Below are 16,241 nucleotides of genomic sequence, written 5' to 3'. Positions count from 1 at the left end.
AGTAGATACAAAAGGAGCTAAACAAAGAATCAACAAAAACCAGGAGCTAGTTCCTTGAGAAAATCAACAAGATAAATAAACCCTTAGCCAGACTAACCAGAGGGCACATAGTATCCAAATTAAGCAAAATCAGAAATAAAAAGGGAAACATAAAACAGAAACTGACAAAATTCAAAAAAATTATTGGATCCGACTACAAAAGCATATATTCAACAAAACTGGAAAATCTGGAGGAAGTGGTCAAATTTCTAGACAGATACTGGGTAGCAAAGTTAAATCAGGATCAGATAAACCATCTAAACAGTCCCATAACCCCTAAAAAAATAAAAGCAGTCATTAAAAATCTCCCAACCAAGCAACCAGAGCTTCCAGGGACTAAGCCACTACCTAAAGACTATACATGGACTGACCCTGACTCTGACCTCATAGGTAGCAATGAATATCCTAGTAAGAGCACCAGTGGAAGAGAAGCCCTGGGTCCCTGCTAAGACTGAACCCCAGTGAACTAGACTGTCGGGGAGGCGGCAATGGGGGAGGGTGGGGAGGGAACACCCATAAGGAAGGGGGGAGGGAAGGGATGTTTGCCAAATGTACATAAGAAATACTCAAGTTAATAAAAAAAAAAATCTCCCAACCAAAAAAAAGCCCAGGACCAGATGGGTTTACTGCAGAATTCTATCAGACCTTCAAAGAAGGCCTAATACCAATACTCTTCAGACTATTCCACAAAATAGAAACAGAAAGAGCACTACCAAATTCCTTCTATGAAGCTTATACCTTAACCACACAAAGACCCAACAAGAAAGAGAACTTCAGGCCAATTTCCCTTATGAATATCGATGCAAAAATACTCAATAAAATTCTGGCAAATCGAATCCAAGAGCACATCAAAATGATCATCCATCACAATCAAATAGGCTTCATCCCAGGGATGCAGGGATGGTTCAATATACAGAAATTCATCAACATAATCCACTATGTAAACAAATTCAAAGGAGAAAAACCACATGATGATGTCATTAGATGCTGAGAAAGCATGTGACAAAATTCAACGCCGGCCAATTCATGATAAAAGTCTTGGAAAGATCAGGAATTCAAGGCCCATATCTAAACATAAGAAAAACAGTATTCAGCAAACCAGGAGCCAACATCAAACTAAATGGAGAGAAACTTAAAGCAAACCCACTGAAATCAGGCACTAGACAGAGGCTGCTCACTCTCTCCCTACTTCTTCAATATAGTACTTAAAATCCTAGCCAGAGCAATCAGACAACAAAAGGAGGTCAAAGGGATACAAACTGGAAAGGAAGAAGTCAAAATATCACTATTTGCAGATGATCTGATAGTATACCTAAGTGACCCCAAAAGTTCCACTAGAGAACTCCTAAACCTGATAAACAACTTCAGAAAGTGACTGGGTAGAAAATTAACTCAAACAATTCAGTAGTCTTCCTCTACTCAAAGGATAAACAGGCTGAGAAAGAAATTAGGAAAATGACACGCTTCACAATAGTCACAAATAACATAAAGTACCTCGGCGTAACTCAAACCAAGCAAGTGAAAGACCTGTATGACAAGATCTTCAATTCTCTGAAGAAAGAAACTGAAGAAGATCTCAGAAGATAGAAAGACCTCCCTTGCTCATGGATTGGCAGGATTAATAGAGCAAAAATTGCCAGTTTGCCAAAAACAATCTACAGATTCTATGCAATCCCCATCAAAATTCCAACTCAATTCTTCATAGAGTTAGAAAGGACAATTTTCAAATTCCTTTGGAATAACAAAAAGCGAAAACTTTCCTCAACAATAAAAGAACTTCTGGGGGAATCATCATCCCTGACCTCAAGCTGTATTACAGAGTAATAGTGATAAAAACTGTAGATATTGGTTCAGAGACAGGCAGGTAGGTCAATGGAATAGAATTGAAGACCCAAAAATGAACCCACACACCTATGGTCCCTTGATCTTTGACAAAGGAGCTAAAACCATCCAGTAGAAAAAAATAGCACTTTCAACAAATGGTGCTGGTTCAACTGGAGGTCAGCATGTAGAATGCAGATTGATCCCTAATTATCACCCTGTACAAAGCTCAAGTCCAATTGGATCAAGAACCTTCACATAAAAGCAGACACACTCAAACTAATAGAAGAGAAAATGGGGAAGTTCCTCGAACACATGGACACAGGGGAATATTTCCTAAATAGAACAGCAATAGCTTATGTTCTAAGATCAAGAATCAACAAATGGGACCTCATAAAATTGCCAAGCTTCAGTAAGGCAAAGAACACTGTCATTAGGATAAATGGCAACCAACAGATTGTGGAAAGATCTTTACCAATCCTACATCAGATAGAGGGCTAATATCCAATATATAGAAGGAACCCAAGAAGTTAGACTCCAGAGAATCAAGTAACCCTATTAAAAATGGAGTTCAGAGCTAAACAAAGAATTCACAGCTGAGGAATGTTGAATGGCTGAGAAGCACCTAAAGAAATGTCCAACATCCTTAGTCACCAGGGAAATGCAAACCAAAACAACCCTGAGATCCCACCTCACACCAGTCAGAATGGCTAAGATGAAAAACTCAACTGACAGCAGATGCTGGCAAGGATGTGGAGAAAGAGGAACATTCCTCCATTTTTGGTGGTATTGCAAGCTGGTACAACCACTCTAGAAATCAGTCTGGAGGTTCCTCAGAAAATTGGATGTAGTACTACCTGAGGACCCAGCTATACCACTCCTGGGTATATACCCAAAAGATGCTCCAACATACAACAAAGACACATGCTCTACTATGTTCATAGCAGCCTTATTTATTATAGCCAGAAGCTGAAAAAACCCAGATGCCCTTCAACATGAGCATGGATACAGAAAATGTGGTACATCTACACAATGGAGTACTGCTCAGCTATCAAAACCAATGACTTCATGAAATTCATAGGCAAATGGGTGGAACTAGAAAATATCATCCTGAGTGAGGTAACCCACTCACAGAAAGAACACACATGGTATACACTCACTGATAAGTGGATATTAGCCCAAAAGCTCAGAATACCCAATATACAATACACAGACCACATGAAGCACCAGAAGAAGGAAGACCAAAGTGTGAATGCTTCATTCCATCTTAGAAGGGAGGACAAAATATTCAAGGGAGGAAATATGGAGACAAAATGTGGAGCAGAGTCTGAATGTAAGGCCATCCAGAGACTGCCCCACCTGGGGATCCATCCCATATAAAGACACCAAACCCAGACACTATTGTGGATGCCAAGAAGTGCTTGCTTACAGGAGCCAGATATGGGTATCTCCTGAGAAGCTCTGCCAGAACCTGACAAATACAGAGGTGGATGCTTGCAGCCAACCATTGGACTGACCACGGGGTCCCCAATGGAGGAGTTTGGAAAAGGACTGAAGGAGGTAAAGGGGTTTGCAATCCATAGGAAGAACAACAATATCAACCAACCAACCAACCCCCTCCCAGAGCTCCCAGGGAATAAACCACCAACTGAAGAGTATACATAGAGCAACCCATGGCTACAGGTGCATATGCAGAAGAGGATGGCCTTGCTGGGCATCAATGGGAGAAGAGGACCTTGGTCCTGTGTAAGTTCGATGACCTGGTGTAGGAAAGTGCCAGGGCAGGGAGATGGGAGGGAGTGGATGGATGGGTAGGGGAGCACTCTCATAGAATCAGGGGGAGGGTGGATGGGATAGGGAGCTTCTGGAGGGGAAACCAGGAAAGGGGGGTAACATATGAAATGTAAATAAAAAAAATATCCAATAAAAAAAACAGGTTGTGTTTTCATAATTTTGGAAGTATCAAAAATATGGGCATAGGTGGGTTTTGGGGTGATCTCAAATATTGGCTACTAGCTTCTTAAGCCTCAATTCAAATTATTTTCTGTCTTCATACCTGAGAAGAGGGCTGGAAAGAACCCAGACTTCTTTTGACACGGGTGCTCAGGTACTGGCCAGTGAAGGGAACCAGTGTTCCATCTTCAAGGTTTATATGTAGATCAAACACCAAGGCTGAAGGAGGTGGCTCGGGATAGTTGGGCAGGGAACTAATAGACTTCCTCATGAAGTCATCAAAGAGAGGCCAGTGTCTGCTCAGAGGACACACAGGTAAAAGACAGTCATAAAAGTTACATCTATGACATTCAACTACTCTACCATGTCCCCACTGTAATATCCCATGACTTTTAGTTCCCACAGGTCAGTCTGCCTCAGCACTTTCTACACCACACCTCCCATTATCATAGTACCTGGAGGAAAGGTGGGCTCCAAAGCCCCAGATTATGGCAAAAAGAAAGCTACTGATAGCCAGCAAATGTCTCCTCTCCTTTTTATACACACTGATGCGGTCAGACTGGGCCTTGCTTTTTGAAGATCTGAAGTTTTGAGTCACAAGATCAGTGCCACTAAAGTCCTCTGCAATGGTCAAGGTCAGAATAGGAATCCACATAGGAAAAAGAAGATAGAGGGAAGAACAGAGGTTGGTTACATTCTCTTCACCTTTAGTTCCCTAGATCAGCTTCACCAAGGAACCCATGCTTGTGGTTAACCCAGATATAACCCAGTTACCCTGAAGATCCCAGCTCTCTCAAAAGCCAACCTTTTTACCTTCCTACCTTTTGTGTGTGGCTTCTCTTCCTCAAATAAGTGTAGATGGGGGTCAAGTAGAGCACGCAAGATGCGGATCAGGCTGGTGACTTCTGCCACACCTGGGCAAACAGCCTGATGTCCATGTACCTGTAGCTGAGAACTAGCACCTATGCGGGTAAGGAATCGGAACACTGAAGGCACTAGTACTTCAGCTAAGTGGTTGAACTGCACGATTGTCTCTTGCTGTAGATGGTATTCATGAGGCAGAGATGTTATCAAGATATTAAGCATGGACTGCCAAGTCTGTTCCCCACAACACCAGACGAGAGCACACCGGCCTAACATTGTAGGAGACATACCTGCTGCCTCTGCTACCTCTATCAAGAAAAAGGTACCTAGGGGCCGTGCTATCTGTTGACCATTTGGGAGACTCAACTGGGGACGGTCAGCCAGGAGGCAAGTGATGGAGTCTAACCATGCATGATTAGGAGCCCCATCGCATATTATCCATTGCTGGATCCCTGTGAATCTTTCTGACTTCTCTTCTGAGCCTACAGTCTTACAATAAGGGGCAGCATGAAGGAGCTTAGGAAATATACCATAGTGCCAGGAGGAACCTTCTGACCATCCTAGGTATTCTTGGGAAGTGAGCACACTAGGATATAGGTGGACAGTTTCCACAGATTGGAAACCCTTGGTTGAGGTATGTTCCATGGCTGCCAGACGATTCTGAATCTTAAATAAGCTCTTCCAACAAGTACTCTTGCCACTGCCTGCAGTACCCAGGAGCAGAATGCCAGAGGCCTTGCTCAGGGCCTCACTGAGCTGCTCCAGAGACGTCAATGTGTTAAGGGTGGGAAACAGGCCTAACTGCTGGAGTTCTTCCACCACTACTGACTTCATCAGCCTGTGGCACACAGGCTCTGCCAGCACATGACTAGCATTAGGAAAAATCCCACAGAGCAGTTCTTGGAGCTTTTGTAGGCGGAGCCCATCAAGAATGCTGAACAGTGGTGAATGCAACAGGGCACGCAGTAGCGCAGCCTCCTCAGCGGCAGCTAGGTTGTGGGGTTGCTGGGACTTGTTTTCTTCAGATGCATTTAGTGTCTCTATTGTGTTTTCTAGTACCTGTTTGAGCAGTGGCAAGCGACTGGGCAAGGTCCCAGACACCAGCTCACGTTCTAGGGAAAATAATTTGGATAGGCGAGTAGCCATTCTGGAGGCATCCCGTACCCCTGCTCCCAGCAGTTGCAGCTCTGCCACTCGCTGCAGGTCTGGGAATGCCAATGCCACAGGACGCAGTAGCAGATGCAGATTGGCAGGCACATCAGGACTCAGGGAATGAAATGTCAGGAAACAGCCAAAGCCAAGACGTACGGACACTTGATGCTTCTCAAAGAAACCAGCACCAAGGAGTAAGTGTTTAGTAGGGTTTATGGTACTGATGTTTTTGGAAGCTTTCTGATATAGTGGGGCGTAAAGATGGTGCAGTTCATCCAGACGCTGGCCCAGGGCAGAAAGCAGGCCAGAAGGTAGTTGGTGAACATTCTCTAACAGCAACCAGGCCCCACACTGAAGGGCACCATTCAGGTAATTGCTCAGACATCGGAACTCTATCTGGGGCAAGCAGGGCATTATTACCAGCTGGCAGCCCAGGGCCCATGCCAGGCTATTCACAGTTTCTGCCTTGCCCAGACCATCCCTGCCCAGTACGGCCCCATAGGCCACCTCATTCAAGGCCAATAAGAGAATAAACACTTGCCGCTCATGCATCAGGCTAGGTAGAGGCCCCAGTTTGGGCCCCATGTACTCATAATTGTACAAGAAGGACCGGCCAAGCACATCTATCCAGCATGCAGCTGGTGACACAGAGGGCTCCTCAGTAGATGCAGTAGTCGTAAGACATTGCAGGGGGCTTTTGAGATTCAAGTGAGATGAACCCAGGTGATACTTAATTTGGCGGACCCAGTGGAAGTCTGTCAGATCACTGACCTGGTTCTTCTCCAGGAGTTGTGCTATATCCCTATGAGTCACTGCCTTGACCAGCAGGGAACTGAATAGACTAGTCTGGCGAACAGAAGGCAGAGGTTGTTCACCCTGAGAGCTCCTCTGAGATCGTATAAATTGTACCAGGACCTCAAGATTGCGTACATGTATGGAACTCAGGCGCATAGTCTTTGACTCAAGCAGAGCCTCCTCCATCTCGGCTCGCCACACTATCTCCTCTGCCACCAGTATGCACTGCCATGGAAAAACTTGCACTGCATCTAGCCAATGCTGGACATACAGTTGTGTGGACATCTGTCTTTGTTGAGGCATTGCCTTCAATGCCTTAATGAGGGATGGGCCTTGAGCAAGGCGGGTGGCCACACAGCTCTGGAGCAGGTTCACTACTACAAGCCGTAGACATGTCTCCAAAGAGGCCAGCCACTTAGGAAGGTCTGGATACAGAGGAAGGGGCTCCTGAAGCTTCACTTCCTCTCCACATGCTCCTAGCACAGAAATCGTCTCCACAGTCTCTATACTTGACTTTGAATCCTTGTCATTATTTTCCTTATTAGTTGATTTGGACCTGAAGTTCACAGCTTTAATGTAAGGAAAACAACGCTGTGCCCATGGCTTGGCCTCAGAGGTATCTAGAGGGGAAGCCAGCAGGGCCACCAGTTCACTGTCACTGAGGAAGAAAAGGCGGGGGAAGTTGGCACGTACCCCATAGAGGACATCCTCCAGACCCATGATGATGGCCTCCAGCTCTACTGATCCTACTTTCAATAGGTGCTGTAGATGCTGACCTTGGAAGTAAGGGCTCCTCTTGGTATTGGGCACTATAAGTGACAGAACCATTGGATCAGCCACAGAGATTCGCATTAGAGTCCGATACTGATCATCCATGACTTTGAAACGAGCATTCTGTGGTAAGAAAGGTGGTAAGTGAGGGGAGTGTGACAGCCACTCTTTCATCCCGAGCCCTGATACTCAGGAGCACTTGCCCAGTCTGCTTTAATTCCCTTCCCTACCAGCTCAGCAGTAGGAAATTCGATCTCCATCTCATGAAGAACTTTGTTCAGAAAAATCCACTTCTGCTGGAAAGACACCCATACCTCCAGCAGGGCACCTGTGTTAAGCAGTCAGAGAAATATTTGAGAGAGATTCTATGGTTCTAATACCTTTGAGTGGGTCCAGCGTACACCTGACCTCTCCAGTGACCCATTAGCCCAACAGAAACAAGCTGTTCAGCATAACCCAAGGACCTTATTAGAAGAAGTAAAACATTCACTAGAAATAAAGACCTGGTGTCATTGAACCAAGTAAAAACCTGGGGAGCCCTTACTCTGTCTTAGAAAAATACTTACTTTGTCTTCTCAAATTCTCATCTGACATTGGGAAAGTTACTTACATCTTCTATCCAATGTTCACCTGTTATCCTCTGGGCCAGTCTACATCGTGTTCCACCCACCCACCCAACTAGAGCCCTGTACTCACCTAGGTCATACATGATGGTCACCCACTCTAAAGCTATTTTATGCAAATGTCCTGACTTTTGGATGGCTAGGATCTTGAATAGTGCCTGAAGACTGTTCTGGATGGCATCTTGTAGGCTGCTGTAGTCTAAGGAAGAAAAAGATGCACTGTCAATGTTCAGCTAAGCTAGTTTTATTCCATTTGAGTCAAGAGGAGAGGCTGGGGAAGAAAAAACTACATCTTGACCTTCTAGGAGAGGCAACTGTCTCAATACACTTCTATCTTCAGAGGCTCCATGTCATGGAGATGATATGAAAGAGGCCTGAAATCTTAAAATAGGCACCATGGGCAGACTCGAAACAGCTCATTTCTCCAGCTAGATATTATCATTCTTGTCTAGTTCTACAGACAGTCTTTAAGGCATCAGAGCCTTCATCCTAGAAAGAAGCCTCATAGATCCAAGTCCCTACACAGTATGCATTCAGCATGAATGTCCATTTTGGGATGACTGAGATCCTGGTAGAAAAGTTGAGACCAAATGTTTTTCTCATGATTCTAGCGCTTAGTTCCTTGGTGCCACTTAAAGAGTCCCACGATTTTATGTGAGACCAGACCTGAGTAAGGCAGGGACAATACCTGGGTAACAACAGGAGAGAAATTGGTTTGGATAGTTGTAGGACTCTCTAAATAAATACCCTATTTAAAAGAAAACACTCCATATCCTCATCTCAGAGTTTTTTAGAGAAAACAATATTGGAATAGTTTGGGTCCTCTGTTTTATCCCCCTTTAAATGACCCCTGAGTGGAGGGGGCATAAAGGCTCATCTGTAGTGCTTGTCTAAGGAGTATGGAGCAGACTATAATTCCCCAGAGTTACCTGAAAACGCTGTGTCTCATTTCCTTTATACTTCAGACCTCAGATTCTCATCTGATCTTGGGAAGGTTAAAGAGGTTGTGTGAAGTTTTAACCTAAGTATGTCTGCCAACATATTAGATACTAAAAAAGAGACATCCCTTGGGGGATATTTTGGATGTTGAACTATCCTTTTCATATATGTCCTTGCCTTTATTTTGCTAAGAATCTAAAGCAGGGAGTAATGTCACCCCTATAAGAACATGTCTTCTTGGAGTAAGAGTTAAATACACAAGGTTTCATCATCTTAAGCTCATTCAAACAAGTGAAGTCATGAGTTTCATGGTACATGGCAACCACAAAATGGGTGCTTGATTAATACATCCAGAGCTGATGCAGAATCCTAGTACAGAGAAAAGAGAAAATCTGTAGGAAGATATGCAAGTGTACAGTGCTCTGTGTGAGTTGGAGCCAGAGGGAAAGCTGGACAGAAAGTAGGCTAACAACTGTGAACTCTTGTGACGATTGGAGGACTCTACTTGGTACCTGAAATTATACTTAGAGGTGGCCTAATAACCAAACCATCTACAGTTTGTTCTCCACTAGTTTTTAAAATTACTTAAGTAGCAGAAGATCCTATGGGTGATACAGGAAAGTAGAATAGAACAGAGAGAAGCAGATTGAAAAGTGTGGAACCAGGGTCAAACACAAGCAAAAAGATCAAAGATCAACATAATATGTGCTCCTGTCAAAACTGGGGAAAGATGTCCACTGAATCATGATCTGAGTATTAATTACAGATGTCTGGTCTTATTAATGTTTCAGTCAATACTGAAAATGATTAGTTCTAAAGAAGAAAGATGTGAACAATAAGTCCCTGGAAAAATAGAAAAGAAAGGTATTCCAAACCAAATGGAAAACCATGCTGCACATGGAAGCATAAAGATAACTATTATAATAGAAAAGCCATATCCTATGACGAATTTGCACTGCCTACACATTTTGCCCAGATAGACTTCTAAGTAGCCCAAAAATGACTTCTGCCATTATTGTTTTTCACTTGAGTTACACCAGGTGTCTCCCATTTCTGTTTCTTTGCCTCTCAACTCTCTCTATTGAACTAAAATCTGACTTTATTACTTCCCTATAACAAAACATTCTCCATATTCTTTTGCATGATCTTAACTCCCTAACTTCATGTGCCTATTTCCTGTCTCTAGTCTCAGAGAATTGGAAGATCCTCTATATCATAGATATACTGGTTGTACAAAGTTTGGTTGCTATGATGAATTGCCTAGCATACACAACTAAGGAGAAAGAGATTTATTTTAGTTCATCATCTCAGGGATTTTGTCAATCATGGTGGGGAGGGTAAACACAGCAGCTTACATCATGATAGCCAAGAAACAGCTAAAAGGGGAAATGGGAAGAGCAGAAGCAAGATGTGGCTCTCAAGGATGCATTAGCAGTGAACTACTTCCTCAATTAGGTCTCATCCCCTACTTCCTACCATCCAACAGTGCCACTGTACTACGAATTTATCAAGAGATTAAACCAAGGGATAGGATACAATCACTTCCTAAAAGCCTATCAGCTGTCAATCAAACTCTCAATACATAAGCCTGTGAGATACACTGCATATTCAAACCACGACTATGGTACTAATGATCAAAATTAAACCAAACATCACAAATTTCAAGCTATTCTTTAGAAGATTCCAGTGTTTTTGCTCCAAATTAAAGCACATGCCTGATTAAATGCTAATTAAATGAGTGCTTAAAAACCTATTTGTGTGAGTTATGTCACAATTTTAATTAAATAATCTAATCTAACAGAGGGCTAAGTACTGGAAGTATGTATGAGAAGATGTTTCTAAGGACACCATAGGCTTAGGAAGAGTTGAGCTGATAAAAAGCTCTTGTTCTTAGAACAAAATGTTAGCATGCAAATGTGCATGCATATGTTTTTTAGCTAAAATAAAAATCTCAAGTCCTATTTACCTACTTATCATGATTATATACTTAACTTCTTGGATTCACTGGTTTGATACCCTTTATGTTCAATAAGAGAATTTCCCCTCTACTAGCAATTCCCACACATTTTGGATGTTTTTTGTCATAGTTAGCTTCAGTTCTCAACTTGACACATCTGGAAGAAGGAAGTTCAATTGAGGAATTACCTTAATCTGTGGGCATGTCTGTGGTCATTTTCTTGATTGCTAATTGATATAGGGAGGCTCAGGCTACTGTGAGCAGCATCATACAAAGGCAGGTGGGCCTTAGCTATATAAGTGAGGTAAGTGAGGAAGCCAGAGGAAGTAGGCCAGTATCAATCATTCGTTTGTGATCTTGCTTCAGTTTCTGTCTCTAGATGCCTACCTTGAGTTCCAGTCTTGGCTTCCCTTGATAGAATAATCCCTTAATTATTTTCTTGATAAGCCAAATAAACGCTTTCTTCCCCCTAAGTTGTAAAAATGCTGTTCCCTATGTGGCATTCTTTGCTCACCTTGCAAATCTGACAAACTCTTACTTCAAAAGTTAGCCCGAGGCTGCTGTCTAGGTTGTACTTCTCTTAATATCTCTGTCTCTTTGAGCTGGTCTCCTCTTACCTACTGTGCTCAGGGTAGGCATAATGTTATTGTGCACTGTGTGAAGATTATCCTTGTATTATTCAAATGCTGATTTCTCTGCCCCATACCTGGTTGCAACCCTTATTCTGAGAATCTCTTAACTTAATGTTGTGTACATTGCTCCCCAATTATTTCCTGATTGGCCAATAAAGAAGCTGATCACCCAGTGACTGACCAGAGGAGAGAAAAGGGCTGGAAGGTGGGAGGAAAGAGAGGAAGTGGGGATTCTCCATGGGGAGAGACTCCAGGAGACACCATGAGAAAACACCTGGAGCCCAGAGAGACAAATCAATACTCAAATATAAGTCTCACTGAGACTTTGACTGGGAGGTAGCCAGATTAATTTAGAGGATTAAAATAAAGTAATATTGCTCAGTTGTTGTGTCCTTAAAGCTTGGTAAATAAATAGTCCAGTCTCAATTATTTGGGAGCTAGCTGGGTTGAGAGGAAAACTGCAACAAGCACTTATTTAAAAGCCATTAACACCTCAGTATTGTGGTCTATCATGCATTTAAATGTATGGTACTGTCAGTTTCTCACTGGGATGTCAGATAGGGATATATCTGTTTGATACAAAGGAGGCCCTTGACTTTAATAAGAAAAAAAGAAAAGAAAAAATGACTCTTTTTCTTCAACAAGGTGGCCAGTTGGCAGACGTGCAGATCTTCCTAAAGACCCTGATGTGCAAGACCATCATTGTTAGCATTCTGTCTAAACTCTGCCCCACAGTTACCTGGCAACAGCCAGGCATGCCTGACACTATAAAAGGGGCTGCTTGCCCCCTCCTCACTGTCTTGCTCTTGCTCTTGTTCTCCCTTGCTCTTCACCTCTTTCCCTTTGTCCTTTTTCTCCCCATTCCCCTACCCCCTACCCTCCACATGCTCATGGCCCGCCTCTACTCCTCTCCTCTTTTCTTCTTTCTCTCGTCCCTCTCCATTGTCTCATTTTTCCATTAAAACTTTCCACGTGGAACCATGTTAGCCTGGTGTGGTTTGTCAGGACGTGAGCCGAGATTTCTAACCCACCAGTCATTACCCTCAAGGTTGAGCCCAGTGATACCTTGACACCATGGAGATGGTGAAGGTCAAGATCCAAGACATGAAAGGCATTCCATCTAGCCAGGAGTGGCTAACATCACTGGCAAGCTTCTGGAGGATGGCTGCACCTGACTCCAACATCTGGAAAGAGTACACCCTCCACCTGGTACAATGCCTGTATGGTGGCCTCATTGAGGCATTCTTTGCTCAGCTTATACAGTACAGCTGTCACAACCTGCTGTAAGTGCTATGCATGCCTGCAAACCCATGCTGTCAACTGCCACAACAAGTGTAGCTACACCAACAACCTGTACCCCAACAATGAGGTCAAATGAGGTGGGGGCCCTGCTTGGCCTGTGGCTCAGGGTCAATAGAGTTTTCTTCTGTCAACTGGGAGAAAAAGAAAGGATGAAATGAATGAATGAATGAATGAATGAATGAAGAATAAAATCAGCAGGATAAAATCCAGAAGACAGAGAATTAATAGGTGGAGAGAATTGTTTAAAGATGTATTTTACATGTGTAGATGTTGTGTGTGGGGGGGGTGTGGGGGGGGGGGTGAGTCTGTCTGTCTGCCTGCCTGCCGAATGCCTGTGGAAGCCAACAGAAGGCACTGAATTCCTGGACTGGAGTTACAGATGGTTGTGAGGTGTCATGTGCTGCTGGGAATTGAACTCAGGTCCTTTAAAAGAGAAATTAAGTGCTTTTAACCACTGAGCCATCTCTCCAGCCCTATGAGTAATTTTTTAGGACTGGCCAGATGGCTCAGCTAGAAAAAAAAAAGGGGGGGGGGCTGCCACTGTCAAGTGTGATGGCCTAGTTTCATGCTCTGGACCTACATGGTAGAAAGAGAACTAAGCCCTGCAGGATGTCCTCTGATTTCAACATATGCACCATGGCATGCAAAATCATTTTCTAGTATACCAGAAAAGGATTTGCTGAAGGAGCCAGGAATTGAGTATAGGAAGGAATGTTGTGTAATGAGTTCCTGCAAAGACTAGATATTAAGGGAGCTTGGAAGATGCTATTTCACAAAACATGTATGTCTCAGCTTATCTTTAAGGATGGGCCTGACTATGGGAGCCATATTTGATGATTGGTAGATGAAAAGAGCCTTTAACTGGAGGCATTCACTGGAGCATAAAGCTGAGACCAACCTGAGAGGAGGAAGGTGCCGCTATCCTTGCCCACTAACTCCCACTGGGGGCTTCGGAGTGCCGGCCTTTTGGAGCGCTCTGAGGTTGGAGGCCTGTAGGGCACTTGCAGGATGAAGTTGAGCAGACGCAGCTGGCGCCCCTCCCAGTACTGCTGCATCTGCTGTAGGATCTCTTGGGCATGAATTCGTTCCTTATCGCGCTGCCAGACCTGGAAAAGGTATGTCTCAGAACCACACCTGGCTAGTGACTCAGGTAGGGCAGCTTTGAAACTGGGCCTTGAGGACTGGGTCTGATGCAGAACCTAGGGGCCTGAAGAGTAGAAGTCTCAGTGATAAAGGAGGAGTGGGACCAGCAGGCTTCAGTGATGTGCTTGCAGCACAAGTTAATACTTGGCTCAGTATGGCTGCCTCCACTGAGCAGCCTCCTGATGACTCCCTACTGAGCAGACAATACCCTACCTAGTCAGTCTGTGCCCCTTAGGGATCAAGTAATCATTGGCAGACATGTGTCCGTCTATGTGCCCACAGCTTTGAGGCCGTTACTCACTTCCTTCCACCACCGGAAGGAAGCATTTAGTCAGATATGAGTCTGGAACTGCCCATCAGGTACTCATTTGCAGATGGATAGGGACTCTTCCTACCCTCTAGGATGTGACCCAGTCCCAGCTTCCCTCTTACCTCCACACCACCCACTGTCCCCACAGCTCCAGGGACTGCTTTATAGGCCTTGACTGGTTTTAGCCCACATTTTTTACTCCAACCACCTCCATTCCTTCTTGTGAGCCCTACCTGATTGATTCGGTCTGCGAATTCCAGCAGTGGACAATTGAGCAGCCGGCCCAGTGTAAGGAGGTCCAAGCTTTGTAGACCACCCAGCCCTAATGCTGGAATAGAACAGACCAGACAGAACAACACCTAGCACATAGCTAAAAGTGAACTCGTATCCCAAAACTCATTTCTACCTTGAGCCCAGACCAGCTTGGACTGCAGTTCAAGATCAGGAGCAGAACCCAGAGCCAAGAACCCAGAGCCTAAGGTCCAAGGCACAACTTGAACCCAAATCTGAGACTAATCCCCATTGGTTAAGAGGACCCTGTGTTGTAATGAGCCAGTATAGAAAAGTGTTTCCCCAGGTTGAAATGAGTTTAGCATATGTGGGAAAGAGGAGGGTGGAACAATGTTCTAGCAAAAGCAGCAGGAAATTACTCCAAACACTGTTTTTTCTCATCCCTCTCCCCTGCTCTAACCAAACACACCTCTCAAGAGGGATTGGGTATTAACATCCTGCAGCTCCAGGCTGCCCAGCTTGATAAGCAAGGGCAGGTAAGCTCGAAACTCCTCTAGCATGCGCATACAGCGTTGGAGCACAGGGCTTTGCTGCCCCAGGGCTGTGCTGAGCCTTGCAGCCTCTGTCAGCCAGGCATTGGTCTTCTCCCGGGCCATAGAAAGATTGAACTGCATAGGAAAGAGCTTATTGTCAGTTTGATACCCTCCCGACCTCCACCTACCAACTTCTGCCCCCAGCAAGAGCTCCCAGAAGGAGTGTCAGGACCTTGCTAAAAGCCACACATTTCCACTCGCTGAAGTTTTCGTGGATGATCCTGTAAAGCCTCCAGATGCGCTGCTGCAGTACTATAGGCCGGTTCCCAGAAGCAGGCGGAGACATAGTAGTCTTATGCCCTGCAGAACATAGCTGGCTGAGAATGGGCCATAGTTGTGGGGAATGGATCAATCAAAAGCCCATCATGAACAAAAGTCCAGGAAAAAAGTTGATGTGCCTATGTAAATCTCTCAGTTCAACCATGGAAGTGGGGCCACCCAAAGAGCAATGATTTCAAAGAAAGGATTCCTGAGGAAATGCCATAGTGATCAACTAAAAGGGCTCCTCTCTACCCTGCTCACCTACTCAATTCCAGCCATACTAGACTAGGCTCAGATATACACCAGGAATACTCCCTGTTGCCAGAGCCTTGGACCTACAGGCTTTTTTCCCCATTATTTTATAGGAAATTCTTGCTACAGAGAACCACCACTCACACCATCACCACCTCCAACTCCAAGTGCTTGCTGCAACAGTACCTTCCTCATGAGGCCTATGCAGACTACCCCATAAAACACTGTTCTCTAATCAACTGAATTTTCAGACACTATTTCTTGTTCTGGTGTTTTCCCCCAATGTCTTTACTTATCACTTTCTAATATGCTATGTAATTTAGTTATATTTGATAATTATTATTTATCATCTTTCTTCTCTAGTTGCAATATTGGTTCCATTTACAAAAGATGGTTTGCCATTTGTTGGTGTATTTTAAGCTCAGTAATAGACATTAAACAAATAAGTGTTTAATGAATGGTAAGTGAATGAACACTCAGAAATAGAGGATGGTTATTAAATCATCAGGATCTAAAGTACTAGATTATTTTTACAAAAACTAGAATTAGATGAGGAGCTGGGGACAGAAGGAAGTGTATATATTGCTATGCAGTTCCCTGGGC

General features: G+C 44.0%; 1 protein-coding gene across 1 annotated transcript in view; it reads right to left on the bottom strand.

Annotated features, from left to right (window-relative positions):
- Window positions 1-16,241, bottom strand: part of Dnhd1 (dynein heavy chain domain 1) — an 86,029-nt gene that overhangs the window by 23,497 nt on the left and 46,291 nt on the right. Inside the window, 9 exon segments of the mRNA XM_032893188.1 lie at window positions 3,917-4,109; window positions 4,269-4,434; window positions 4,635-7,518; window positions 7,626-7,723; window positions 8,092-8,217; window positions 13,747-13,954; window positions 14,535-14,629; window positions 15,002-15,200; window positions 15,298-15,425. Coding sequence (XP_032749079.1) covers window positions 3,917-4,109; window positions 4,269-4,434; window positions 4,635-7,518; window positions 7,626-7,723; window positions 8,092-8,217; window positions 13,747-13,954; window positions 14,535-14,629; window positions 15,002-15,200; window positions 15,298-15,425 — 4,097 coding nt within the window.

The sequence above is a fragment of the Rattus rattus genome, chromosome 2 (assembly GCF_011064425.1).
Source record: "Rattus rattus isolate New Zealand chromosome 2, Rrattus_CSIRO_v1, whole genome shotgun sequence".
In the NCBI taxonomy this organism is placed as follows: domain Eukaryota; kingdom Metazoa; phylum Chordata; class Mammalia; order Rodentia; family Muridae; genus Rattus; species Rattus rattus.
This window is presented reverse-complemented; position numbering and strand designations above follow the sequence as displayed.